Source organism: Sceloporus undulatus, chromosome 6, assembly GCF_019175285.1.
Source record: "Sceloporus undulatus isolate JIND9_A2432 ecotype Alabama chromosome 6, SceUnd_v1.1, whole genome shotgun sequence".
Lineage (NCBI taxonomy): Eukaryota > Metazoa > Chordata > Lepidosauria > Squamata > Phrynosomatidae > Sceloporus > Sceloporus undulatus.
This window is the reverse complement of record NC_056527.1, coordinates 69,765,484-69,792,457: the sequence shown is the minus strand read 5'-3', so window position 1 is coordinate 69,792,457 and position 26,974 is coordinate 69,765,484. Positions and strand designations below refer to the sequence as shown.

Genomic DNA, 26,974 nt, shown 5'->3' with positions numbered 1-26,974 from the left:
GGTCGCCCGCTTTGAAAGTGAGCGTAGCCGCGCGGCCCTCCCCCTCCGAGGGGCCCAAGGGCGCCTTTCCCGGAGGAAGGCGTTTAAAAGGCGAAGCGAGAGAAGCCCCTCCGCCCCTCAGCGCCGCGGCGCCAGAACAAAGAACTTCCCCTCCTGGCTTTCCCGCCCCACACGTGGGGGCGCCCCTCGGACCCCTGGCCACGCCCCCCGACGCCGCCCATTGGCCGGAACGAGGCCCCGGGGGGCGGGGACAAGGCGGCTCGTCCAATCCGGACGAAGGCAGGTTCTCTCCAATGAGAGCGGTGGCCATTGGGCCGCCGCCGGGTTTGGCGCTCTGTTGTCCGGAGCCGAAGAGGAGCGAGGAAGAGGAAGGAAGGAAGGGAGCCAAGTGGGGAAGCCGTGCGGCGGTGCCGCCACCGAGGTGAGCGCTCAGGGGCCGGGAGCGGAAGGGCAGAAGGGACCCAGGCACGCCCGCCTCAGTCTCTTTGTGGCGCTGCTGGGCGGGGGATGGGGCGCCTGCGAGGGAGAGAAGAGAGACTGAGAGAGAGAGAGGCGGGGGGCGGGGCTTCCTCTGAGGGACGGAGGGGCGGGGCCTCTGGGAGCTGGAGGGAGGAAGGGTCACCGGGGCAGAGAGCGAGGGAGGGAGCGAGGGAGCAAGGGCCCCCTCACCTTTGTCTTCTCTCCGGATCATACTCTAAGAGTCAGGGAAGAGGAATAAGTTCCTAGCCTTCAACCAGGTTGATAAGAGAGGGAGGCTCCATGCCTCCATGACCCTCGGGCTGTAAGCGCTCCTAAGAGTGTCTCCAGACGCCGAAGCCTAAGGTGGGCAGAGAGAGAGAGAGAGAGAGAGGGAGGAGGACGTTCTATGGACGATCCTTTGTTTGGACCGATGATCCCGCTCTCAACTCCCAGGATTCCATAGCCTTCAGCCAGGGCAGTTAAAGCGGCGCCAAACCGGGTTATTTCTCCAGTGTGGATGCAGCCATTGTAGGTTGATTCCCAAACTCTGTTCTTCCAGGTGTTTTGGACTACATTTCCCAGAAGCCTCAGCCATCTTGACCAATGGTCTGGGATTCTGGGACCCCAAAGGCCAAAACACCTGGAAGGCCAGAGTTTGGGGCTCACTGGTGTAACACAGACCCTCTGCTGTGGAAGGAGGCTTAAAAGTCAGATGCTGCTGAAAATGAATTAAGAGCAAAGGTTGTTATTCCAGGTCATGTAAACAACTCTGGATGGCTCCAGATTTTAAGTTTCTGGCCCAAATAAAAGGAAGCGCTGCATAAACAGTTTGAGAACAATGAAACAAAACGTAGATCATGGTTCAAATGATGGGCACCGCGAGGGATAGACACGTATGTCAGGTGTAATACTCGAACATCCAATGAATATACAGGGGTGTAAATGTTTAACTCAAGGTAACCAATGAAAGGTGATTTCTAGTTTTCTTTGTTCAACATCCTGTAAAAACTTGGTTCATTTTAGAACCGTGGTCCCAGTAATTTGGATGGATTTCCTACTGGGAACAGCTGCACCGACAAATAAAAATGTTTCCTTTCCAGTCGAGCTCCTGGTCTCCCTGCTGATTTCTGGTCAAAATTCTGGTTTTGATAATCTATAATCAATAATCTATAACAATAGAGTCATTGCATTGCGGGGGGTTGGACTCCCACCTCAGAAGAAAAGGGGAGAAGAGGTTGTATTGTTGGAGATGGGATGGTTGCTGTGCAATACTAACAAAACAGTCTTCAGGGATTCACCTCCAGGATGTGAAGAAAGAGGGGATGCTTCACCTATTACTGGGAACTGTTGATTGGAAAGCAGAACACAGATTTCCTTTGTAGGTAACAAGGAAGTGGGGGGGGGGGGAGCCAGGGATGTTTTTAGATGAGAGCAATTTAAGCCTTCTGAATCTTTCCTGTGTTTCTGGTTGCGCAGGGTGTGATGCGAGAAGAACTGTGAATTAGATCGCTTTGATTTTCTTCACAAGCAAAACTAGCATCTTAGTCCTTGTTGTGAAAAGCCAGGAAAATAACGCTTACAATTGTATACACACAAGTAATTTCAATAGAACTCAGTCAAGGCTCACTTCAAAACTAACTTGTGTAACGTGCCACAAATGACTTGTGAGGTAATATTGGTGGCAAACATTAATAGAAAATGTTTTGAGTATTTTTCAGCTCATTCACAAACCTTGAAGCATGAATTTAAGTCCAGCTCCCATTGGCCTGAGGTTTGGATCTAAATAGGCTTGAACTGAAATACTTAACTTTTGTTGTCATATTGATGTCTAACTAGCAGTTATAGGTTGCCATAAATGCTGTTATACTTGATTTCCACTACATTTTTATCAGTGGACATATTTTTAGATAATATGCACCGTCAGTGATCGCAAACTACAGTTATTGCACTGTACTTTCCTGTCCTTTTGTCCCAAGCTAGGTGCGGGATGTAAAGTTTAATACACTGATGTTATCCCACCCCTCCAAGCCCAGGCAGGAGGCATCCTGTACCCGATCCAGACTTCTCCCACACTTTTTGAAAGAACAGTCTTTGCAAGGGGCGGGAGAAGTCTGGATCGGGTAAAGGATTCAATCCACCTATTAAAGTTTGCATCCCGTGCCAAGGTCGGGATGGAAGGAGGGGAAAGGGCAGTGTACTAATCTCCTTAGTAAAGACATACCTTCAGGTAGGTGAGGAGGAGCCCCTTGGCTAGGTCAGGAGACCAGTGTCATAAGATCTCAATGCGTGTGGAGGGCAGTAAGGAGAGATGAGCGCTAACAAATAAGAGGGAACCAAGCCATGAAGGACTTTAAAGGTCAGGATAAGAATTTTATATCAGATTCTGAAAGGAATGGGGAGCCAATGGAGGGTTAACAACAAGGGGATAACATGATCAAAGCGGCGGGCAGAAAAGATGATCCTGGCTGCCAAGTGAAGACCTACTAGCAATGAGTTGCAGTAATCCAGGCATGATAACACCAATGGTTTTTACTTGAGAGAAGCACTTCTCTAGGAATCTTTAGGTCCTCCAGTCCTTCTCTGTGGTCAACATCTGCCAGACGTTGACCATAGAATAGAGGAGTGTTCCGTCTAGGAATCTCTAGGTCCTTCAGTGTGACTTTTGGTTAAAATTGATCATAGAGTTGCATTGGAGGACCTAGGTATTCTTAGAGAGAACATATTAATAAAATCTGAATAATCAAAGCTGCAAAAGTCAAAGCCGCAAATGTGGAGGGTTGAGTGTGTATGAATATGGTGCACATCTGGCATTATGTAAGTGTTTATGACTGAAAAAGAAAAAATAGTTTCCCCATAAAGAAGTAGTTACTACAAGGGAAGATTGTCTGCAATGTATTTGTTATTGGCAAAAAACAATACCCCTAAAACAGTTCACAAGTTGTGTCTGACCATTAGAATAAGTACTTTCATTATAGGACATCCTACAGGTTATCCAAAATGCTTGGGACCAGAAGTGTTTTGGGTTTGGGGATATTTGTCAGCCACCCACTTCTGCCTTGCAAACAAACAACCAGGAGCAGTGGCATTGTCTCAAAGGTGGATGTGGGTGGCTGGAGGGCTCTCTGCCAGTGTCTACAGTAATCTGGTCCCTTATGTAAAATAAAATGGTATGGTATTTGCTGGTTGTAGAGAGACACAACACTGCAGACAGCTGCAGCTGGAGAGAGACATGAAGAGGTTCTAAAAACCTGTTTTTTGAAAAAATGCATGAAAAGATAGAGTGAAATTTTTGATGACTGTGGTGGGAGTGGCAGCAAGGGAACATGGGGGAAAGCAGGCTAGGAGGAGGCAAGTGGCATCAGAAGATGGGTTCACCTGCTCCTGCCTACAAGGTAGTAGTGCTCCTGGTTGTTCATTTAGGCAGCTGGCAAATATTCAGAACTAAGATCCCATATATGAAATGAAATGGTGGAGTATTTGTGGGATACAGAGAGATATAGCTGGAGAGAGCAACTTGGATTTTGTGCTGGCCATCAGTGTATAGGCCAAAGATAGTTTTTCCTGGTACTGTCCACCAGCTTCTGGTGCCACCTGCCTCCTCCCAGCCTGTCTCCTACTGCCTTCTCTTGCTGCCACTGCCCCATTCATCAAAATGTTTACTCTACATTTCATACATTTTTTAAAAAGTAGTTCTTTGAAATCTCATATCTCTAGCCATATAGTTCTCCTCCCCACCTTCTGCTTCCCTCTTTACTCTCACTGCCTCCCTTGGATGTTTCTACTGCCCCCAGGGCAGGCATACTGCCCAGTTTGGGAATTACTAATTAAGTGGATCTATAATGGTCGAATATTTTTGTTGTTCCTATTTATTTTTATTTTCATTACAATCAGGATGGCTGTGTGTGTTAAGAGTCCTACTTGTGTATTCCTTGTATATCTTTTTCCTTCATTCTTATTTTTTTTCTTTCTCCTCTCTCCCCATACTTCTGGTTTCTTTATTTTTGATTGCAAATTCAATTCTGTTACAAATAATTAAAATTAATCTAAAAAAACCCCCAAAAGTATAGGTCATCATTGTGTTTTAAACTGTAGAGAAAGCGGAGTTTTGCATGCTGGTGTTCATGAATGAATTAGTAATACAGTGGACCCTTGTTATACGCTGGGGCTTGGTTCCAAGATCCCCCGTGGATAACAAAATCCGTGGATGCTCAAGTCTCATTAAATATAATGTCATAGCAAAATGGTGTCCCTTATAAAAAATGGAAAATCAAGGTTTGATACTTGAAATTTATACTTTTTTTGAACATTTTCAAACCGTGGATGCTTGAATCAGTGTATAAGAAATCCGTGTATAAGAAGAGCTGACTGTAGTATTTCTGTAAACAGTTGTTCTCTTGCTTTTCTTTTCTTCCAGCCTACTGTATACTCATCCTCTTTCCAAGTCCTGAAACACTACAGTGCCTTCACCGCAAAAGTTTTTGGAGCACTACTGATAATTATTCTTCTGGCTTTGTAAAAGAGGCTTGCACAACTTATGATCCTCCAGGCAGAGTTCAGCACACAAGCCATGTTTGTGGCCTATTAGGTGCTAAATGTTCATGCTTTATTTTAATACAGGACTCATAATAATAATAATAATAATAATAAGTGTATTTCTATTTCCCACCTCTCCCTGCGGATCGACGCAGGAGTACAGCAGTCAGCAAATTTCAACAGTAAAAATATATCAAATACATCAAGGTTTATTGAGACCCTAAAGATTTGAGGATTGCTGTCTTTACCAGATCTACTACAGTTTTGGCTTGGGGGTCACAAGCTGAGTATTTCTTTTGTAAAGTTAAGAATGGGCAGCTGCCATAGTTGAGGGGACATGCAAGTCCGTCAAGTTTGATTATCAATATTCTTGTATTTCTAGTGGACTTGGGTTCATATTAGCTTGGTAGCCTTTTTTCTCTGCATAAAATTTTTTATACATTTAGCAAACATCCAATTGAATATTTTCAAATGCTTTGTGAGTGTGTGTATGTGAATCACATCACAAAATTAAGCAGGTTCAAATTGTCAGCTACCGAAAACATTTCCATATAATTTTAGGTGGCATGGATTGATTATGTTAACCACCTTTACTTACACTCTATGACTGAGAGAGTTTGACAACATTAGTTTATTTTGTTGCTGTGGAAAGACTAATGCATGGTGGCATCTTTTGATGTTAGATCCATAGTGCTTACAGTGTTCATTATGCAAGTTTGTAAATGAATTCCAGAATGCAGCTTTCAGTTAAATATTTCATACCTTGTTGGTGTAATATTAATGGAAATTCCTTTTTCTCAGTTATAAAAAAAACTATGTTTTGGGGTTACTGAAAACTAATGTAGATGGGGCATGTGTGTTGAGTTATGATGACCCAATGAATTTTATAGGGTTTTCTCAGTCACGGAGTTCCTTCCTCTGAATTATAGCCAATAACACGTGGTATTTTGGCTGGTTTCCCTTCCAAGTACTAACGAGAGCTGATCCTGCTTAGCTTCCAAGATCACAACTATGAACCACCAAAAAAATCTTAATATGTGAGGACTACTGATCAATAGCAGATAGGTTTACAACATACAGAGTAGAAATTACATGTGTAAAAAAGAACAGAAAAACATTATGATCAGTCGGTTAAGTGAATTTAATGAATTCTTCAAGAAATATATCATTAAAAGTTCATAGCCTAGTTTTTAATTCTCAGTGTTCTGAAGTAATTGTAGTGAAATAATTATACTGAAATTCACCCAAAGTCCTTTTCTTTATCAACAGCAGTGGTGTAAGTCTATTGGCCTAAATGGATGGGCAGTCTACCATGTGCCAACTTTGTGATATCCTGCCCTCGTTTATGTCGGGTCAGTAGAATGGACCACCCTGGGAACTTACTGGCTCTGTTTCATCTTTATGACTCCCTCAGCTACCTTGAAATGAAAATAATAAGCCTAAAGGTGTGAAAAGCTGTTTTCATTACAACAAATATGAATAATACAGAAGTAAATCCTACTGAAGGTTACACTCTATGACTGAGAGAGTTTGACAACATTAATTAGTTTAATGTTATAGCCTACACACACACACTGTACAGTCAAGTACAGATAGGATGCCTACACCAAGATAACAGTATGCTCACAGCATTTGGAATAACATAACAACCCGCAACAAGGAGCTGTATAAATATACTACTTAAATGATGATGATAAACACCTGTCACAGCAGGGGAAAGGACAATAGGAAAGGAATGCTTGTAAAAAAAGTAAAAGGTAGCATAAAGATGACTCATACTTTACCTTAAGGAAAACAGATGTAATCCTGTTTTTCATTAAAAGCCCATGGGGTAACATTATGAAGCTTATATAATCAATAACATTTATGTTTTGCCAACAATATTGAAACATCCTGAAATTGTTTAGAAATACTTGCATCACTAGAAATTTAAATGAATCGTATTTGCAACCGGCCTGATAAAAGTGTTCATGTAGAGATTGGTCATAATATTTTCCTGCTCTTTTTTATACATGTCGTTTTCCCAGTAGATAAGACCCCCACATCCTATAGTTTGGGTTATGCTCCGCCCACTCACTCCAATAGGCAGGAAGGGTCTGGGCCTTGCTCATGAGGGATCGGGATCTCGTCCCCCCTTGACGGTTGACATGAGCCTTGGCAGTGATGTTGCCCATCCTTATCAGGACAGGCTTGTGGAGAATCAGCTCTTTGAAGGACAGCAGGGCTAGGCGAATCGCCCTGAGTTCCAGCCAGTCTAGAGAGGAGGAGGAGGAGGCTTCCCACTCTGACTCCGAAAAATCATACCACTCCCTGGTAAGTGGGCCAGATACGCCAGGGAGTCCAACAAGCATAAGCGACCTGGTCAGAGGTCAACCTACTGTCTTTAGAGGCCGAACACCTTCAGGGACAACTAAACTCCAAGGCAGATAGGCTAAGTCGAACCGACATAAATCACGGAGAATGGAGTCTTCACCCAGAGGTGTTTCAACTGATCGGGACAACGTTCGGTCTCCCAGTAGTAGACTTGTTTGCCTCCCTGATAAATGCCAAGACTCCCAGATTCTTCTTGAGGTTCCAGACCGAGGGGTCAAAAGACCTCGACACTCAACTGTCATTGGCTGCTGGGCCTTCTCTACGCCTTTCCTCCAGTTCCACTGCTGACAAGGCTGCTGTCAAAGATTCAGAGAACCAGGTCAGAAGTGATCCTAGTGGCCCCAGCATGGCCAAGACGTCCTTGGTTCTCAGAAATCATCCTATCATCTCAGAGTCTGCCTCTTCCGATTAGACCGGATCTGCTGTCCCAAGGCCAGATTCACCACCCAGACCCAGCCTGGCTTCAACTTCACACTTGGAGATTGAGCGTCGCATGCTAACCGGTTATGGCTACTCTACAGAAGTGATTGATTCCATCCAGGCGTTCAGGCGGCTGTCGACCGTCAAGAGTTACGAATACATGTCCAGGGCTTTTCATAGATGGTGTAAACGGAAGAAGAGGGACTTCGTTCAGGTCATGGTCCCCACCCTCCTACAATTTCTTCAAGACGGTTTTAACCAGGGCCTCTGCCCTAATACAGTCAAGAGACAAGTGGTGGCAATCATGTCTATCCTGCCACACGAAGAGGCTGCCAAGATGTCCAATCATCCCCACATTCGCAGGCTACTCAAGGGAGTTTCCAACAGGGCGCCTCCAACAAGACACCGGTTCCCATCTTGGGATCTTCATAAGATCTTGAAGGTGCTGACGATACATCTGTTCGAGCTACTGAGAGAGGCATCTCTCAAATTCCTGACTTTCAAAACTCTGATTTTAACAGCGGTGACATCAGCTCCACGTGTCTCAGAGATCAGCACCCTGTCGGTCAGAAAAGAGCTCTGTCTCATCAGACCAGACTCCGTCCTGCTTTGGCCGGATCTGACCTTCATTCCGAAAGTGAATTCGGTTTTCCATACATCTCAGGACACTGTTCTGCCATCCTTCTGCCCTTGTCCAGTCAAAGATTTAGAAAAGATATGACACACCCTAGACGTGCGCAGAGCTATCAAAATCTACCTCAAGAGAACAGCGGCCTTCAGGAAATCCGAAGCCCTGTTCGTCTCATTTCAACCGAGGTCCAAGGGTAAGAAGGTCTCGGTCTCTACCCATGCCAAATTGATCAGAGAGCGCATTGCCTCATGTTACAGGCCCCTAGGCCTCAGTCCCCCCGAGGGCATCACTGCCCACTCCACTAGGAGCACGGCTACCTCCGCAGCGCTGTCTACCAATGCACCTCTGGCAGAGATATGTAGGGTGGCCACGTGGAAGTCACCCTCTACCTTTGTCAAGCACTATAAGCTGGACACTTTTCAGTCAGCCGAGGTGGCTTTTGGCTGTAGGGTGTTACAACAGATTGTCCCTGACTTGCCCTCCACGCCAGCAGGCCCTCCCTAATTGGGGGTGGCTTTTGTAAATCCCAATGTTAAGGAGGCGCGGCTCCTTCTCTGCTGGAAAATGGAACGTTGGTACTTACCTGATATACGTCCCTTTCCAGCAGAGAAGGTCTGAGCATCCTCCCCACCCTGTTCTCCTGCTGGCGTTAGCAGACAATAATTTTGTCTAAAAATTTGAGACTCTGTTTATGTTTAATAGACCACAGTTTAACGGGTGTCCCTGTCATCCCGTAAAAACATAGAAACAAATAGGTTAATGATAGTTGATTCTGATGGGGCCCTAGCAGTTTGGCTGGTCATTGACTGGGGTTCCTCGGGGTCGCTCTGCCTATAGAGCTGGGGTCAGGCCCCTGGTTTTTGTGCTTTGTCTCTCCCTGCCTACCAGGTGCCAGTGGGCGGGGCTACCCAATGTTAAGGATGCTCAGACCTTCTCTGTTGGAAAGGGATGTAGATCAGGTAAGTACCAACGTTCCATTTTTTTTATTCCACAGTAGAATACAGGGTACTTAACCTAAAGACTTGAAAAGGATAATTGCTTGCCTAACAGACTAAAATATTAAAGATAGAATTAGATTCTCCTAGAGAACTTATAACTTTTCAAATCTAGAGTTTAATTACAGCCCAAATTCTTTAAATATGTTTAGTTTAGAATGAATTTTTTCACTCTTACCTTATGTGCTGCAAACCCATTCAGACTGCACTCCTAACCAAATCTTTAATCCAGTAAGAGAGAGAGTTAGAAGATTGAATATGTTTGATAAAAACATTTAAATGGAACATACAAAGGATCTGAAGTTGGGAGAAAAGGTTATTAAAGTGTTAACACCTAACAGGTGATATGGGTTATGGTTATAATATGCTAAACGTATAACAAAAGTATGGTAAGTTGTTATAACAGGTAGAATTGATGCTAGACATATGTCTAAAAAGGAAACATGTAGAAAAATCACATAGATACTTAAGTTGGTAATGGTTATTGATAAAACAAGTATATAAAATATATTATATGTATAACCTGGTGTTTATATGATGTCATAGATAATATTGATAAATGGGTAAGTATAATTTATAACTGGGAATTCATTGACCAACATAACCGGTTGGTTATGTGTGTCAATGAATCTGTTAAAGGGGGAAGGTGTGTGGTGCACAGAACACCCAGCTGACCAATCAGAAGGCAGCTGAAGACCAGCCAATAGGATGTGGGCTGGGACTTTTGAAAATTTCGGGCTAATAGAGGAGAGAGTCCATTGGGAGACAGTTGGGTGACAATTGGGGGAACAGTTGAGTCCAAGAGAGGACTGGATTCCATGAGTTCCTGAGAGAATAGTCAGTTAGGGCTTGGAATCCTGAGAGTGTGGGTTCCAGGGATAGAGAAGGACGGCTAGGGCTAGAGTCAGAGTGGTAAAGGACTCCCTGCCGTTTCACTTCCAGGACTCTAGGAAAGGGAGTGGCTGCAGTGTTATATCCTGTGGGATAGTGTTAGCTTTGGTGACTGTTAGGTCTAATTTTAAAAGAGGAACTTAATAGAAGGATTGAGTGACTCTTAGTTATAAGAAACTGGTGATTTAGCTAAAGATTTATAAAACCAACGATAACTGTAACAAAGTAGAAAGTAACAATTACATAAGATATTATATTAAAACCAACACTGTTAAACCTTCTTGTAAATAAAGTTTATTTGTTTGATTCAAGGAGGACACGCCTGAACTTGAGTTAATACCACGCTACTCATATTACAAAACACGGGTGGCAGCAGAGGGATAAAAAAAAGTCCCAAGCGCTTGCCACAATAGAAAGGTTGTGCGTCACATAAATTGGTGGCAGCATTAGAATGAAGGTTGACTAGACGGGGCCTTTACATAATTGGGTGGCACAATAGAAAGGCTGTTCGTTACTCCTAACCAAATTTATTGAGAGGAAAGCTTTCTTAGGTTTCAACTTTGAGGTTGCTTTATTAACACACTTTTGCTATGTGTGCATGGACTTGGAAGTAAGCACTATTGATTGAAATGGTACAGTAAATTGGTAGCCTCACACTGTAACTTAATTGGAAAATAAGTTTCCTCAAATTTATAAGTAAATGTGGTTAAGATCAGGCTATAAAAGTGATTGAATAGCAGGTTGCCTAAGTAAACTTTTAGGGAAGCTGAATCCAAATATTGGACTGTTACATTTAAAATTATTTACAACTGAAAAATTAATAACTACATGTGTGAAAAGTTAACATTTTTATAAAACACAATTTTATATTCTGAAACTTCAAATTTTATTTGGTATATGAAGGTAAAAGAGATTTGTTGCTGTTAACTGACCTTGGGTCCACCCAATTCATGACAACCCTGTGGATGAGACATCTCCAAACCTTCACTGCTGTTTAGGTCCTGAAGATCCAGGCCTGTAACCTCCCTGATTGAATCAAGTCATCTGGTGTGCAGTCTTCCTCTCTTTCAACCACTCTCTATCTTTACTAGTATTGTCTTTTCTAATGAGTTGTGCCTTCTCATGATGCGGTCAAAGTAGTACAGTCCCAGTTTGGTCATCTCGGCCTCCAGGGAGAGGTCAGGTTTGATTTGGTTGCCCTTTTGGCTGTCCACAGTATCTTCAGCACTCTTCTCACACCACATCTCAAATTAATTCATTTTCCTCCAATCTACCTTCTTTATTGTCCAGCTTTCATAGATGTGCATGGTGATGGGGAATAAATGTAATGGCTTGGACTATTCTAACTTTAGTGCTCAGTTGTATATTTTTACTCTTTATGATCTTGTCTAGTTCTTTCATAGAGAACTAACAAATTTATTACAATCTGTTACCCATTTTATCAGATGCAGCCTAGCATACCTTCTGTGTTTTAACACTCGGAACTGTCATTTAGCAGTACCTTTCTTCATTAGAATTTATTTTCAAGCAAGTATGCGATATAAAAGTAGCTGGGTAAAAATATGGAAGAAATGTTTTCAGTAGTTAATATACTAACCACCTTTGCTCTTGTATGAATACATTTTAAAGTAATGCAAATGTAAAAGTGGTTTTCAATGAAACGTAGTCTGCATCCACACTTCAGAAATAATCCAGTTTGGCACCATTTTAACTGCCATGGCTCAGGGCTATGGAATTCTGGGAACTATAGTTTATTGTGGCACCAGAGCACTCTGACAGAAAAGTTTAAAGGTGTAAAAATTAAAAAAAAATGTGAGTATAAAGTAAAAGCCTATGCCAATGATTTGATTGTAAATTTAGAGAACCCCATAGACAGTGCAGGAAATCTAATGACTACATTGGAAGATTTTGGAAGGATTAGCGGTTGCAAAATCAATCTGAAAAAATCTGCAATCATCACAAAAATATGAATTCACAGAAAAAATCTAATTGATATAAAAGTACAAATATTGAGATACAGAAACAAGTGAGATACTTGGGGATAGTAATATCGGGTAAATCAAACGAATTATTTGAGAACAATTATGCTAAGACTCAGGGGAAAAAATCAAAGAAGATTTATTAAATTGGTGTAAATTACACCTCTGCCTCTTATAATAAATAATAATAAATAATAAAATATTTATTTATATCCCGCCTCTTCCATTTTGGGGATCGAGGCAGGTAACAACAAAGTTTGTACAATACACAACAATAAAAACAACAAGCCCCACAAGACTGGGAATCCGGGCGGCTTACAACAGAGGGGATAATAGACAGTTATAGATTTGTTTTATCCAGTTGGTATAATTCATCCCTAAATTTAATTTGTCTAAAATTTTATAAAGAAGTTGCCAATTAACCGCATCGAAAGCTTTTTCAAAATCAATGCATACCAATCCAAGTTTGTCGTTAATATGACTTTCATAATATTCTAATGTAGTCAATATATACCTAATATGTCCTTCATTTGCCTTTTGGGGATGAAACCTCTTTGGTCTTCTCCAATCCAATCTTTCAGATAATTTTGTATTCTGTTCACCAAAACTGTTGTGAATATTTTGTAATCTTGATTTAGGAGGGAGATGGATCTGAAATTTGCCAGGTCTTCCCTATCTTTACTGCTTTTGGGGATAACTGCTATATTCACGTCTTTCCATGATTCCGATATTCCATTTTTCAGTATATCATTCATTGTTTTCTGTAAGGGTGTGATCAATTCTTCTTGAAATGTTTTATAAAATAAAGCCGTAAATCCATCTGGTCCTGGAGATTTGCGTACTGTAGCATTGCAATTTATTATTTCTGTTTTTGTAATCATATTGTTCAAATTTACAAACTGCTCTTCGGTTACTTTTGCTTCTTGGAGATCCTCTATTGTTCAATTTTGTCTGTTTCAATTTCCTGTTCTTTATACAATTTTGTGTAAAAATTCTGAAAACATTCCTTGATTTTTTTCTTGTTGTGGATGGATTACTCCTTCCTCTCTAATCGTGTTTATTGTACATCTTTCTTCTTCTTTTCAGAGTTTCATAGATAGCCATTTCCCTTGTTTGTTTTCGGATTCCAAGTTATTTAATTTGGCCTTTATCTCCAATTTCTTGAATTAATACTGAGTCTAATTGTTTTTGTAATAATTGAATTTTCTTTTTTATTTCTTTATTACCCAAATCAAGTTTTAATTTCTCCTCTTCCTCTTTCAATAATACATTAATTTTATTGATCTTTTCTGTTTGTTTTCTCCTCTCCCTACTATTTTGTTGAATAAAAACACCTCTAAATACTGCTTTTGCTGCATCCCAAACTATCTCCATACTTACCCTCTTATCCACATTTTCTTGGGAAAAAATCTTTAATCATTTTTTTTTGTTCTTTTATCAACTTCTGGTTCTGACAATAAATATTCAGGTAATCTCCAATCTGTTCTTTGAATTTTCTTTTTCAAATTTAACTGTATCACTAGCATTCTGAGTGGATTTGCAATTGGCTCTGAATGTAGGTCTGCAAATGGCTCATGACTGGTTATATCAAGGGCAGTTCCTGCAGAAAGAAGCTCAGTTGTTGAAGCAGCTGAAATAGAGAAGCCTTGTAATCAACTATGTCTTGATAGGTAACATGATAGTGTCCAGAAGAATCTCTAAGCCAGGGGTTCTTTCTTGTGGTCTCTGTGACTCGCTCATATGGGTTTTCTCTGCCTGCGCAGAGTTTGTTCAGAAACTATAGAGCTACAGAAAGCAAGAGTACGTTGTGTCCTCGGAATAATACTACTGATCAACTTTAATCTATATTTTGAGTCCAAAATTCCAAAATCTGAAATACTCCAAATACCAAAACTATTTTTATGGGTGGCTGGGATAGTGACACCTTTACCTTTTCATAGTTCAGTGCACACAAACTTTGTTTCATGTACAAAATTATTAAAAATACTGTCTAAAATTACATCCAGGATATGTCTACAAGATGTATATGGAATTTTGTGTTTAGACTTGGTTCCCATCTCCAAGTTATCTTATTATGTACACATATACCAATATAAGTATTCCAAAATCCAGAAAAATCTGAAATTGAAAGCACTTCTGGCCTCAAACATTTTGGATAGAGGAGATGCAGCCTGCAATTTGTTTTGGTTTATACTGCTTGTAGGTTTTGCAACCCACATCTACAACTTTTTTGTGGCTTGTTTATAGGATTTTATTCCTACACTTGGTATGTCACTAAAAAGGCAGTCTCTTTGTGCTTCCCCGTTTTCATTTTCATTATTGTACAATATAAATCCTTGTCTTTACCGTTCTTTATTTTATCAGGACTTAAACTTGTGTTTAAAAATTGCATTGCATCCATGTTCACCTGTCACAAAAGGCTATTTATAATTTGGATTCTTATTTTAAATCTGTGTGCATCTATCATAGGAGTTGAAATGGGTAATTTATGGTCATTTACTTCTTCTCCACTATCAAAAATGATCATATAAATTTAATAGGAATGTTGAGGGATGAACGCTTAATAAGTTATTATCCTCAATATGCTTTGGATTCTTGCATATAGAGAGTTTTTGACAATATATTGCTATAATATATTGTTTATACAAATTTCTCATCCCATTTCTCAGGACAGTATTGTCAGAGCTCCCTCATTCACGTTTTTAAATTTCAGAGGGTCCTGTTTAAAGAATTTTTTTTTTTGTTTTGCTTAGTTGACTGTTAAGATAGCTCCAAGTGCAGAATATTTGGGGCATTAAGTGTGCCATTTCAGTTTATCGATTTGGCATAGACACTGTGGTGATCCATCAAAAAGCATATAACAGCAGCAATTTGGGATAGTACCTGTGGCAACATGGCTATTATAGTTCTAACCAGACATTGCTGTGCAACTTTGTATGTTGTCTTTTCCTTAAAGACAAGTGCTACTAGATCTGAAATGTATCCAGTAACATAAGACAAGCAGAGGCCAAAGTTTAAGATGCAGTATTAAAGTCAGAATGGATGTACAGTGGTACCCCGGGATACGAATGCGCCGGGTTACGAATTTTTCGGGATACGAAAAAATCCCATAGGGATTTATTGCTTCGGCTTACGAAGGTTTCTTCGGGTTACGAAAAAACCGCGGCGCTATTTTCCGCCACCGGAGGGCAGCAGAGAGCTATTTTTCCATTAGCGCCTATGGGAATTCGGCTTACGAAGGTATTTCGGGTTACGAAATTAACCGCGGAACGAATTAATTTCGTAACCCGGGGTACCACTGTATATGATTTTGTTTGTAAAGTGTCTTGCAAATTCTTTACAGCAGGTGGTGTTGTAGTTTGCATTCTGTTCTTGGTGGCCAGAGTGTAATAGGCCCTTGATCAAGATAGCTTTTCTGGACAACTCTGTACAGAGAGTGAGAAGTGACTGAGAAGAAAGATTTCTTTGTTGGCATCCTGCGTTTGATCAGATTTTCATACCAGCTTTGTCCTACTAATTAAGAATTCAAAGACATAGCCATGTTAGTCTGGAAAATCATTATGCAGAGGATTCTTGTATCACTTTTGAGACTGACTGAAAGAGAGAACTTGGTAGCATGAGCTTTTGTAGACTTAAGTCCACTCCATGCATCTGAACAAGTAAACCCTACTAAAGCTCATGCTACCAACTTTTCTATTTCAGTTAATCTCAAAAGTGATACAAGAATCTTTTGCATAATGATTCTCCAGACTAACATGGCTATATCTGTGAATGACACAGTGGTGTCACCTGGTGCAGGGAGGCAGTGCTTCCTCATGCACGCTTCACTCACCTGCGCCAACCCTGTGCCTGCTCCCTCTGTGCCATCCCAGATGGTGCAGCACGGGGTAGGAGTGATCACTGCGCCATGCCAATGTCATTTCACAAGGACTGTCCTGTCTTCCACAGCTTTTCTACACAATGTGCCACTACAGTCGGCCCGCCTTATCCACGGATTCGAGCATCCATGGCTTGAATTTTTTTTAAAAAAAGTATAAATTCCAATAGCAAACCTTAATTCTCCATTTAAAAAACTGGAACGTCGATTCCAAGTCAAAACACAACCTGGCTTTCACACCCTTCCTGGGAATGAAGCTGTCTGGGGAGTCACTTGATGAGGTCGAAGATAGGGATAAAAAGAAGTCCTTGCCGGGGGGTCGCAGAGGTGATGATAAGATGAAATTTAGGGCTCTATTCTGGCCTCCAGGCGCGCATCTACCAACTGGATTTACGAGGCCACGTTTAAGTCCCTCAAGAGATGGTGTAGGCTAAAGCGCATCAACTGCCTTAGGTTTTCAGTGGGTGACCTGCTATAGCTTCTACAAAATGGCATAAAGAAGGGCCTCAGACCCAACACGGTGAGGAGGCAGGTGTCTGCCATCACATCAATCTTGCCCCATAAGAGAGCGATCAGGATAGCATCTCATCCTCGAATTAAGAGACTGTTGAGGGGAGTTTACAACAGGGCCCAGCCCACCAGACATCATTTTTCCAACTTGGGACTTATATACAGTCCTAAAGGGTTTGACAGTTGGACCATTTGAACCCCTTCGAGAGGCTTCCCCCAAACACCTTACCTAAAGGTCATCTTCCTCACGGCCATTGCCTCCGCCAGGCGAGTGTCAGAGATTAGAACCCTGTCGATGTGTAAAGACTTGTGCATTTTTAGGCCGGACTTGGTGTGCCTCCACCCGGACCCCACCTTTGTGCCAAAGGTCAATTCAGCTTTTCATGTGTCCCAGGACATTCTCCTACCTTCCTTCTGTCCAAACCTCAAGAAGGACTTGGAAAAAATCTGGCACACGTTGGATGTGTGCAGAGCCCTCAAGACCTACATCAAGAGAACTGCAGCCTTCAGATCATCCGAGGCCTTGTTTATCTCCTTTCGCCTGGGTTCCTTGGGGTGTAAGGTGTCAGTTTCTACTCTGAACAAGTGGATTGGGACATGTATTGAGGAGGCCTACCGGACTCTAAACCTCCCTCCCCCTGAGGGGGTTATGGCACACTCAACAGGAGTGCGTGAACCTCAGCGGCCTTGATCACGAGTGCCTCTCTGTCAGAAATTTGCAGGGCGGCCACATGGAAGTCGCCATCTACCTTCATAAGGCACTACAAACGAGGCGGCATTTGGAAGGAAGGTCCTCCAGCAGGTTGTGTCGAGGACCTCAGCTTCATAGCAGCACCTTCCCTCCCTGATTGAGAGGGCTTTTGTAAATCCCAGTGTACAGGATGTTACGGCCCTGTCTGCTGGGAAAACGAATGTTGGTCCTTATCCGTGATACGTTCATTTCCAGCAGACAAGGATCCTAACATCCTTCCCGTAGGATCCTTCCTTGCGGCCTCCGACTGTACCTGTAGGCAGACCCGCCTTGTCTTGACTGTTGGTTTGAATTAGGTGAGTTTTTGTTTGATGTTTGGTTTGATGAGTTCTGATGACAATCCTAAATGGTTTTAGCTTATGTTAATAAGTTTCAGTTCCTTGGTTTTACCTTACTACTCGCTTGGCTTGTCATTGACTGAGGCCCAAGGGGCTAGCTCCTCCCTATATAAGGGCCGGTTCTTTGTTTCTTAGTCCCTGCCTACAGGAGCAAATTGGGAGGAGCTAACCCCAGTATACAGGATGTTAGGACCCTAGTTTGCTGGAAATTAACATATCATGGATAAGTACCAACGTTCGTTTTTATGTTAGACTTTTCCATTATATTTAATAGGACTTGAGCATCCACGGATTTTGTTATCCACGGGGGCGGGGGGCTGGAACCAAACCCCAGTGGATAACAAGGGCCCACTGTACATGCAAAGGAGCTACCTAGTTACAGTCATGTACATTGATCCACTACTACAGGTGGGATGTGGGAGCTCATACTGCAGCAAGCTTTGGCTAGGCTGTTTTCTCTTCTGTCTTTCCATGATTTATCAGACACTATCTTAGGTTGACAGTCACACACTTATGTGAATCACAGATACTACAAAGAAGAACAAGTTGCTTACCTGTAACTGATTCTTGGAGTGGTAATCTGTTAACTCACATAACTCACCCTTCATTCTGCTTTGAGCGGTTTACTTTGCTGGCATAGTCATTTCCTTTCCTTTGTACAATGCATTGTACAGGAACTGAGACAGAATGGAAATGCAGATGCACGTACAATTTAGGGGTGGGTGGGAGTATGGCTATTGCCAGAATTGATATCCTGTAGTTATAGGAGTTATCAAGTTACTCTGTGCAGGTGCACATCAGATTCATGTGTCTGAGGTCTTGGATGATCACCCAAAGAACAGTTACAGTTAAGCAACCTGTTCTTTCATTGCCACCAGCTAGCAAATAATCCTCAGGAATGGTTGTATCTACTATTCTCATTCTAGAGGTCAGCCAGAGCTTCAGCACAGTTCCCTGCCAAAGTGACAAGAAACTCCCCAAGAGCCATCAGGAAACTATTCTGATCCATCACTCTCCTATGGCAAAATACCTCAACTTGGTCCCTGCCCCCATCCATCTCTGCTAAAATTCCCAAACACCGGTGAGCGTAAACCACACCAGTTTGTGATCTGTCCATATCAATAGAACTGTTGAAAGTTCATCCACACCTGGATTGCTGTCTTTTCATTGAGCATAGAAAACTAGGTTTAGCGTGTGTCCTGCAGCATGTGTGGGGTGGGAAACCACCTGGAACAGTCCCATGGTTGTCATAGAGAATGTGAAAGCTTGAGCCACTCCTGACTAATAATGTGAAGGCTTGGACCCCCCCCCCACATTTTTGTGGGAAAATCCAATAAATTAGTTGTTTTAAAATGATTAATAATAACATTTAAGACAAGGTATAGATGTATTTATTGCCTCCAAATGATTTTTTTAAAAAGATGAAAGGGGAAGACATGTCTGTGCACAGTATCAGATCATAACAATTGCTGGCCTTATTTTCATTTTCTCTTTTATCTTTATATAAATGAATGTGTTTAACTAAAGTTTATGGAGGGTTTGAATTTTATTTTTTGCGTTTTTGCCTTTAATGACTAGCAAAACCAGAGAGGCTAGTTATAGTTCAGGTGTTCCTTATAGTTGAGGACCTTTAGCTCCGTTTGTAGCATAAAATAAATTTGTAAAAATGTTAATTTCCAATTATATTCTGAATGCAGTGAACTTTTAATATCTCAAACATGGCATTTTTCTGCCAAAGATGTATATAATGAATGACAAGAAAGTAACGATGATTTTGAAAATCTTTCTGAAAAAAATTCTTTCTGAAAGTTTTCGAAAAAAACGAGAGGGGGCAATTTCCCCTCCATCGCTTTCCAAAATGTTTATGGCTCTACTCCTGATACAGCAACCTCAGTATGGATTTCAATGTCTTCTAGCTCAATAAGCCTAGGGGACTCCAGTACCACTGCTAAGAACAGCTCAGGAAGGAAGACAGTTCGGCATTTAGGTGGTGGTACAACAGCAGGTTGTCTTCCCTGTTCCAGTCACCCAGTGTTAATATACATACACTTAATTCCCCTCCTCCATCTGAGACAGAACATCTGACGAAGGAAGTTGGATTTCCAGTGCTCCATTACATTCTCACCTCCCTTCCTCCCAGGTCTCATCTGCTGCTGTACAAAGCTGGGAAAGATTACCCCACCCTCAGGTGCAGTAATCCTAGTCTCTATGATACAAGCCAGGTAAGTACAATCAAGTACTGGATTAAATGTTGGGTTTTCCTTTCCTTGGCCTGTTACTCACTAGCATAATTTTAAACCTGGGGGCCTGTCACCATAACTGACCAGGCTATATAAACTGAGGGTTTGTGACCAACACCACATGGCTCTTCTGTCTCTCATGGTGATACAGCTGTCTCCCTACTTTTTATCTCCCTCTGACTATTACAGTTTCATTGGCTGCTTCCCAGTTTGAAACACATCCTTATTGTCAGCAGATAAAGTCCATAAAAGATAATGCTTTGGAAAATGGAATGAAGTCTAGCCAGACTCCCCACCCCCCTGTCCCAAGCAAGGAGACTAGACCTTGCACCAGGATCTCCCACAGGGGTAACCCTAGCAGCAGCAGACCAACACTAGAAGCTGCCAAAAGTCAAGGAGAAGGACATTTGGAACATGTTGATTTGACTGACTCACAGAGAATTAAGATTATGAAGCATGAAGATACTTGAGGCAAGGGTCCTTGGGGAGAGGGAGGCAGCAGCAGACAGTTAGGTATTTTCTAGATTATGTTACCACTTAGATTTTATAGAATGTGGCCAGACTTTGTATGTATTCTTGATTTGCACATTATCTTTCTTAAGAAGGTCTGTGGTGTTATCAAGTGCAACTGTTTAGGACTTTAAACCTGCTGTTAGTGTATAGTAGCTGTAGTTCTTTATTTCTGTATCATTTCCCAACAGGGTCATAACCTCCTTATTCTGGGTTAGCTCCTCCCAATTTGCTCCTGTAGGCAGGGACAATAGAACAAAGACTGGCCCCCTATATAGGGTGGAGCTAGTCCCTCTGGGCCTCAGTCTTGTTCCTGCCTACGCTCCTAGCAAGACATGTCTCTTTGTGCCAGCGAAGTTTTTCCTTTCACCAAAGTGGTTTGAGAGTTTTCTTGGCCTTCCCTTCTTCTCCTCTGTCCTGCCTTTCCCCCCCTTCCTTGGTGGTGGCTATGGCAGAGGACCCTAAGAGCACGGGTGAAGGGTCATCCTTAGCTCAGGCTTCCCTAGCTCAGGGTCTGCCGGCTCAACAGAGGGAGCCGGCTTCAGGGGGAGACCCAGAAGGATGTGTTTGCTGTTGCTCTGCAACTTCCTCACTACAGCCACTCCAGTCCTTTTCTTCTCTTCGTTTTCTCTTGCTGCCTTGGAAGCATGAAGAAAGACTTAATATGGCAAGAGCTCCCAGGATTGGAAAAAGGTCTTGGCTTTGCCAATGACTCTTTCTCTCCTCCAAAGCTGCCCCCTTTCATCAGGGGAGCACAGAAGATTTCTGTAAACAGCTTTGCAGCACATGGGAGCCGTGGGAACAGATGGTGAGGGGTGTCCCCTCCATGTTTCTGTTTCTCCACATCACCTCTGCCCAGCCCGTTTAGGGCCAGGGATCAGTGAGGAAACTGGCCAGATGTTATGGAAACTTCCCTTCTCAGCATCTCTGCCCAGCCCGTTTAGGGCCCGGGTTCAGAGGACAGGCCAGCCAAAAGCCATGGCAAAGAGTTTCTCTGCAGCACCTCTACCCAGCCTGAAGCAGGGCCAAGGTCAGAGAGGCAAGTCAACCAGAAGACACAGGATCAGGGGTGAGTACCAGGAGCCCTTTCTCTCTAGCCACCAAGGAACCTTTGCCAGATCTAATGCCCTTGACTGGGTTTTTTCATGGCAACGTCTGGTCCAAACAACACCATTGTCTACTGCCTTCAGAGGCTGGTAAAATCGACTTCCTAGTGCCTATGCCTTGTGTTCTGCTAGCACAGTGCTCAGGTTTAATATACCATATTGCTCCATATAGGGACTTACACGAGCCATCTTTATGCCCACAGCTTGCTTGTGTGTGTGTGTGTGTGTGTGTGTGTGTGTGTATGTATGTATATCTATATCTATAGATATATATATTAAAAACAAACTCTGATTTTACTATTTTATATAAGAGAGTTCATTTTACTATGCCATTATATTTTATGTGACTTGAGCTTCCATGGATTTGGTATCCATGCAAAGTCCTGAAACCAACTCCAGTGCATATCAAGGGCCCACTGTACTATTTAAAATTTAGGTTTGTTTTTCTTTGACAGATCTTTTTTGTGGAGAAAATTCTCTCCTCAAAATTTGATACCAGAGGGTTATCCTTGCCAAGCCCTCTGTTACCGTTTCATGATTCCTTAATCAGCAGTTCATTCAACCAGGAGACCCCTCAGCCTTCCTATAGGTCAGTGATGGTGAACCTTTTACAGACCGAGTGCCCAAACTGCAACCCAGACCCCACTTATTTATTGCAAAGTTCCACATCCCTCTTGCTTTCTAGTAAGAAACTGGCAAACTCTGTGCTAGGGCGACAGCATGTGTGCCCACAGAGAGGGCTCTGAGTGCCACCTCTGGCATGTGTGCCATAGGTTCGCCATCACTGATAGGTTGATGATAGTCTGCTACATGGAGCTGGGCGATTTTTTAAGCCTCTAGACAAGTTCATCCTCAGATGAAATCAGATTTAATTCTGACAACAGACCCTCTTAACACAGAGTGCATCCACACTTCTGCATGGACTCACCAATGTCTGTGAGATAAAGGTTAATCCAGTGTCTCCCTTGCCTAACCATGGAATTAGTCTTATTTTACACAGGTGCACAGATGTTCCAGTGAAGAACTGCACATTGTTCTGTAATATTAGTTGGTGGTCAGGCATTAACATTCCTCTTTCAGCGTGGTAAGTCTTCATTGTTAGAAGTAAAATCGCTTTAATATCACCTTCATTGCTATAACCAATGGGTAGAAGCTGGCATAGGTCCAGATTGGATCAGATTCTATTCTGACTGATCATATAATCCACCATAAGACAAGTTTTAGACAAGTTCACATTGACTGCTTCAGGTTCAGTGGCTGGCCTGCTACAGTTCCTGAAAGATGGCATTAAAAAGGGACTCAGACCCGACACGGTTAGGAGGCAGGTGTCTGCCATCACATCGGTTCTGCTTCATGAGAGAGCGGCTAGAATGGCGGCCCATCCTCACGTTAAGAGACTGTTGAGGGGAGTTTCTAACAGGGCCCAGCCCATCAGACATCGTTTTCCAACTTGGGACTTGCACACAGTCTTTAAGGCACTGACGGTTGGGCCGTTCGAGCCCCTTTGGGAGGCCTCCTTCAAACACCTCTCCTTCAAGGTCATCTTCCTCATGGCCATTACCTCCGCCAGATGGGTGTCAGAGCTGGTGCCCTGTCGATACGTAAAGACTTGTGTATTTTTAGGCCAGACTCAGTGTGCCTTCATCCAGACCCTACCTGCATGCCTAAGGTTAACTCAGCCTTTCATGTATCATAGGACATTCTCCTGCCTTCATTCTGCCCCAATCCTAAGAAGGACTTGGAAAAGACCTGGCACACATTGGATGTGTGCAGAGCCCTCAAAATCTACATCAAGAAGACTTCAAGCGTCAGGTCATCCAAGGCGTTGTTCATTTTGTTTCAACTAGGCTCTTTGGGGCGCAAGGTATATCGGTCTCGACTCTGAGTAGGTGGTATTGATGAGAGCTACTGAGCTCTTAATCTCACTCCACCTGAGGGGGTTATGGCACACTCAACCAGGAGTGCATTGACCTCTGTGGCCCGGACCACTAGCGCCTCTCTGTCACAAATTTGCAGGGCGGCCACTGGAAGTCGCCTTTGACCTTCATAAGACATTACAAACTGGATGTGTCTCAGTCCGCTGAGACGTCATTTGGAAGGAGGGTCCTCCAACAGATTGTGTCGGGGGCCACAGTCTCCTAGCAGCACTTCCCTCCCAGTTCGAGAGGACTTTTGTAAATCTCAGAATACAGGAGGACATGACCCTGTCTGCTAGGAAAAAGAATGTTGGTACTTACCTGTGATACGTTCATTTCCAGCAGACGAGGGTCCTAACATTCTGCCCACCTGGATGCTGCCTGTGGCCTCTGATTCTGCCTGTTGGTGGACCTGCCTTGTTCTTCTTATTGCTGGCTTGGTTTTTCTGAGTTCTTGTTTGTTCTTTGACTAGTTTTTCTAAGGTGTTCTAGTTAACCCTTAGCTGTGTTAATAAAGTTAAGTTCCTTGATTTTACCTTACTACTCGCTTGGCTTGTTATTGACTGAGGCCCAGGGGGGCAAGCTCCTCCCTATATAGGGGGCCGGTCGTTGTTCTATTGTCCCTGCCTACAGGAGCAAATTGGGAGGAGCTAACCCAGAATACAGGATGTTAGGACCCTTGTCTGCTGGAAATGAACATATCATGGGTAAGTACCAATGTTCGTTTTTGTCTGGAAACCACAAAATGATATCCTAAGTGGTAGAAAAGAGAGAGACTAAAGAGAAGGACCCCGTTTTATGTTTACTGTCTAGTGATGAGTAGATGTTACCTTTCTAGTTTTTAACTCTTCCAAGATTATTTATTCTATCTTCCAAATATTTTTCAGTACAGGTTTGCTTTATTTACTTTCAGAACTCGTGAGTGTCCAGTTAGCTCTATTTTGCAGTGTTTGTTAAGGCCCTGGTGGAGCGGAGCTTCCTCTTCATTTATTTGTTGTGACATTGTATTCTTTAAAAATAGGTAATGCGTGGTAACAAATCAGTTTGTTGAAAGTTTATACAGGGCTTTTTTTTGATAAACAGCCATCACACCAATTTTGACTCATGACAACCCTATGAATGAGACACCTTTAAGTCGCCCTGTCACCAACAACCCTGCTCAGGTCTTGCAAACTCAGGGCTGTGGCTTCCTTGACTGAGTATCCATCTGCAGTGCAGTCTTCCACTTTTCTTGCTGCCTTTCACCTGGCCAAGGATTATTGTCTTTTCTAGTGAGCCCTGGTTTTTCATGATAGAAGCATAGTATTCAAACTGAGGGAAGTAATTTGTTGTTTGTTGTTAACTGTTATTGTATCTTCTAATCTTGTGCTTTTTCATGACGTGGCCAAATTATGACAGCCTCAAATTGATCATCTTGGCTTCCAAGGAGATTTCAGGCTTGATCTGCTCAAGGACCCATTTGTTTGTCTTTTCGGCTGTCCAAGGTGTTCTCAACACTCTTCTCCAGCACCACATCTCAAATGATTAGGGTATTCTAACTTGTTTTCTTCATTGTCTGACATTCACATCTGTACATGGTGATGGGGAATACAGTGACTTGTATGATGCTAAATTTAGTGTTCGGTTGTATATCTTTACTCTTTAGGTTCTTGTCTAGTTCTTTCATAGCTGCCCTTCCCATTCATACTATATTCTGCATTGATCAGGTCTCATCTGGAATACTATTTTTAATCTGAGCATCTCATTTTAAGAAGGATATAGACAAGTTGGGCCGAGTTCAGAGAAGGGCAACATGAATGATAAGAGCTCTGGAGAATAAAACATATGGGGAGATGTTGAAGGTGCTGGGCATGTTCACTTTGGTGAAGAGAAGACTGAGAGGTGACAAGATTGCACTCTTTAAGGGTTGCCAGAAAGAAGAGGGTGCAAGCCTAGTCTGATTTTCTTCTGACATTTTTTGGGTTTGCTCTATTAGCCAACATATGTTTGCAATATGATCCTTCATGCTGTACCAAGCAAAATGAAAATTCGGTACATGTTTCCTCATTTTACATTATCCCATCTGATATTTGAAGATAAGCAGAGTCAGTCCTGGTTAGTACTTGGAAGGGAGACAGCCAATGAATACATAATGCTGTAGGCTGTATTTTAGAAGAAGGGATTGGCAAACCACCTCTGAGTATTCATTGCCTAGTAGAACTGTGAAATTAATGAGGGTTGCAACAAGTCAAACAGCACATACTAGAATGTATATTTGGGACAGCCTTTGGATTTTTGCTGCTTTTCTTTCTTAATGGGATGTATTTAAAAAGCCCTAACCATATCCATGACATTTAGCTCAGCTGGTGACAACATTTGTCCTGCTCTGTAGGCACAAATGGGACTTTTAATTTGTTTTCTAGGAATAGAATGACTGGATACATAATGGCAGAGGGAGTGTCTTTCTAAACTATTCTGTCATTTGAAATTCCAAAGTGGGAAAATGGGACTGTAATCATAGGGTAGATGCAGGCATACATAGAACTAGATACAGTTCAGATTCCAACTACAAGGGGGTACTGAAAAGTTTTCGGCCCAACCCACTTCCTCAAAATCTGACTGAAATTTTGTCACTGTAGTTTGAGAGTACTCTTTTGTGTTGCAAATTGCCAATTTGCAGGATTGTTACTGTAGTTTCTGGACTTTTTTAGATTGTTTATAGAATCATTTCAATGAAAAGTTTGGAATTTTCAAGTGCTGAACTCAGCTATCATGAAATTCTTGTTCTTGCAGGGGAAAAGTCCAAAGGAAATCCATGAGTGTATGATGCAAACATTGAGAGAGATGTGCTTGTCATATTCAGTTGTGAAGAAGTAGTGTGCTGCCTTTCAGTGCAATTTTGAGACTGAAGGTGCAGCAAGGTCTGGGAGGTCTTCAACAGTGTTAACCTCTAATGTTCATTAACTGATTTTGGCAGATTGGTGAATCTCAGATAAAACAATTTCTTAGACACTAGAGATATCAGAACACATTTATAATTTGTTAGCAGTTATGCAGAAGCTGCCAGCCAAGTGGGTGTTGAAATACTGATTGGAAACAAAATGGCATCTGAGTGGTTATCTCCATGTTAATTATGTAGCATTTTCAGTGAGTGAGTGATGGTTTTTTGGAATGACTCATCACTGTTGATGAAAGATGGTTACATCACTTTGATCCAGACATCAAACAACAGCCCTTGCAAGGGGGGCACATGGGTTCTCCATGACCAAAAGATATTCAAGATTTAAAGGTCAGCAGGAAAAGGTCAAGTTTTTCAGGATAAGGAAGGTATTTTGATTATTATCTTCAGGAGGGCCAAGCATTTAATGCAAAATACTACTCTAATGTGCTGTGCTAATTAAAGGAGGCATTCTAATTCTGCTCACCAGATCTTCACTGAATCTATTTCCTGTTTCCAAAACTTAAA

At 42.3% G+C, this 26,974-nt stretch overlaps 2 protein-coding genes across 9 annotated transcripts in view; one reads left to right on the top strand and one right to left on the bottom strand.

Annotated features, from left to right (window-relative positions):
- The window catches only part of PIGA (phosphatidylinositol glycan anchor biosynthesis class A), a 579,723-nt gene that overhangs the window by 138,931 nt on the left and 413,818 nt on the right, over positions 1–26,974 (bottom strand). The window lies entirely within an intron of this gene.
- The window catches only part of EZH2 (enhancer of zeste 2 polycomb repressive complex 2 subunit), a 124,353-nt gene continuing 97,663 nt past the window's right edge, over positions 285–26,974 (top strand). For 3 of the 6 annotated variants that reach the window (XM_042471203.1, XM_042471201.1, XM_042471199.1), the window contains exon 1: positions 285–421. In XM_042471203.1, coding sequence (XP_042327137.1) covers positions 294–421 — 128 coding nt within the window. In that variant the 5' untranslated portion in view covers positions 285–293. Of the gene's footprint in view, positions 422–19,897; positions 19,980–24,997; positions 25,059–26,974 lie in introns of those variants that run through there. The other 3 variants (XM_042471202.1, XM_042471205.1, XM_042471204.1) reach the window with 3 other exon arrangements.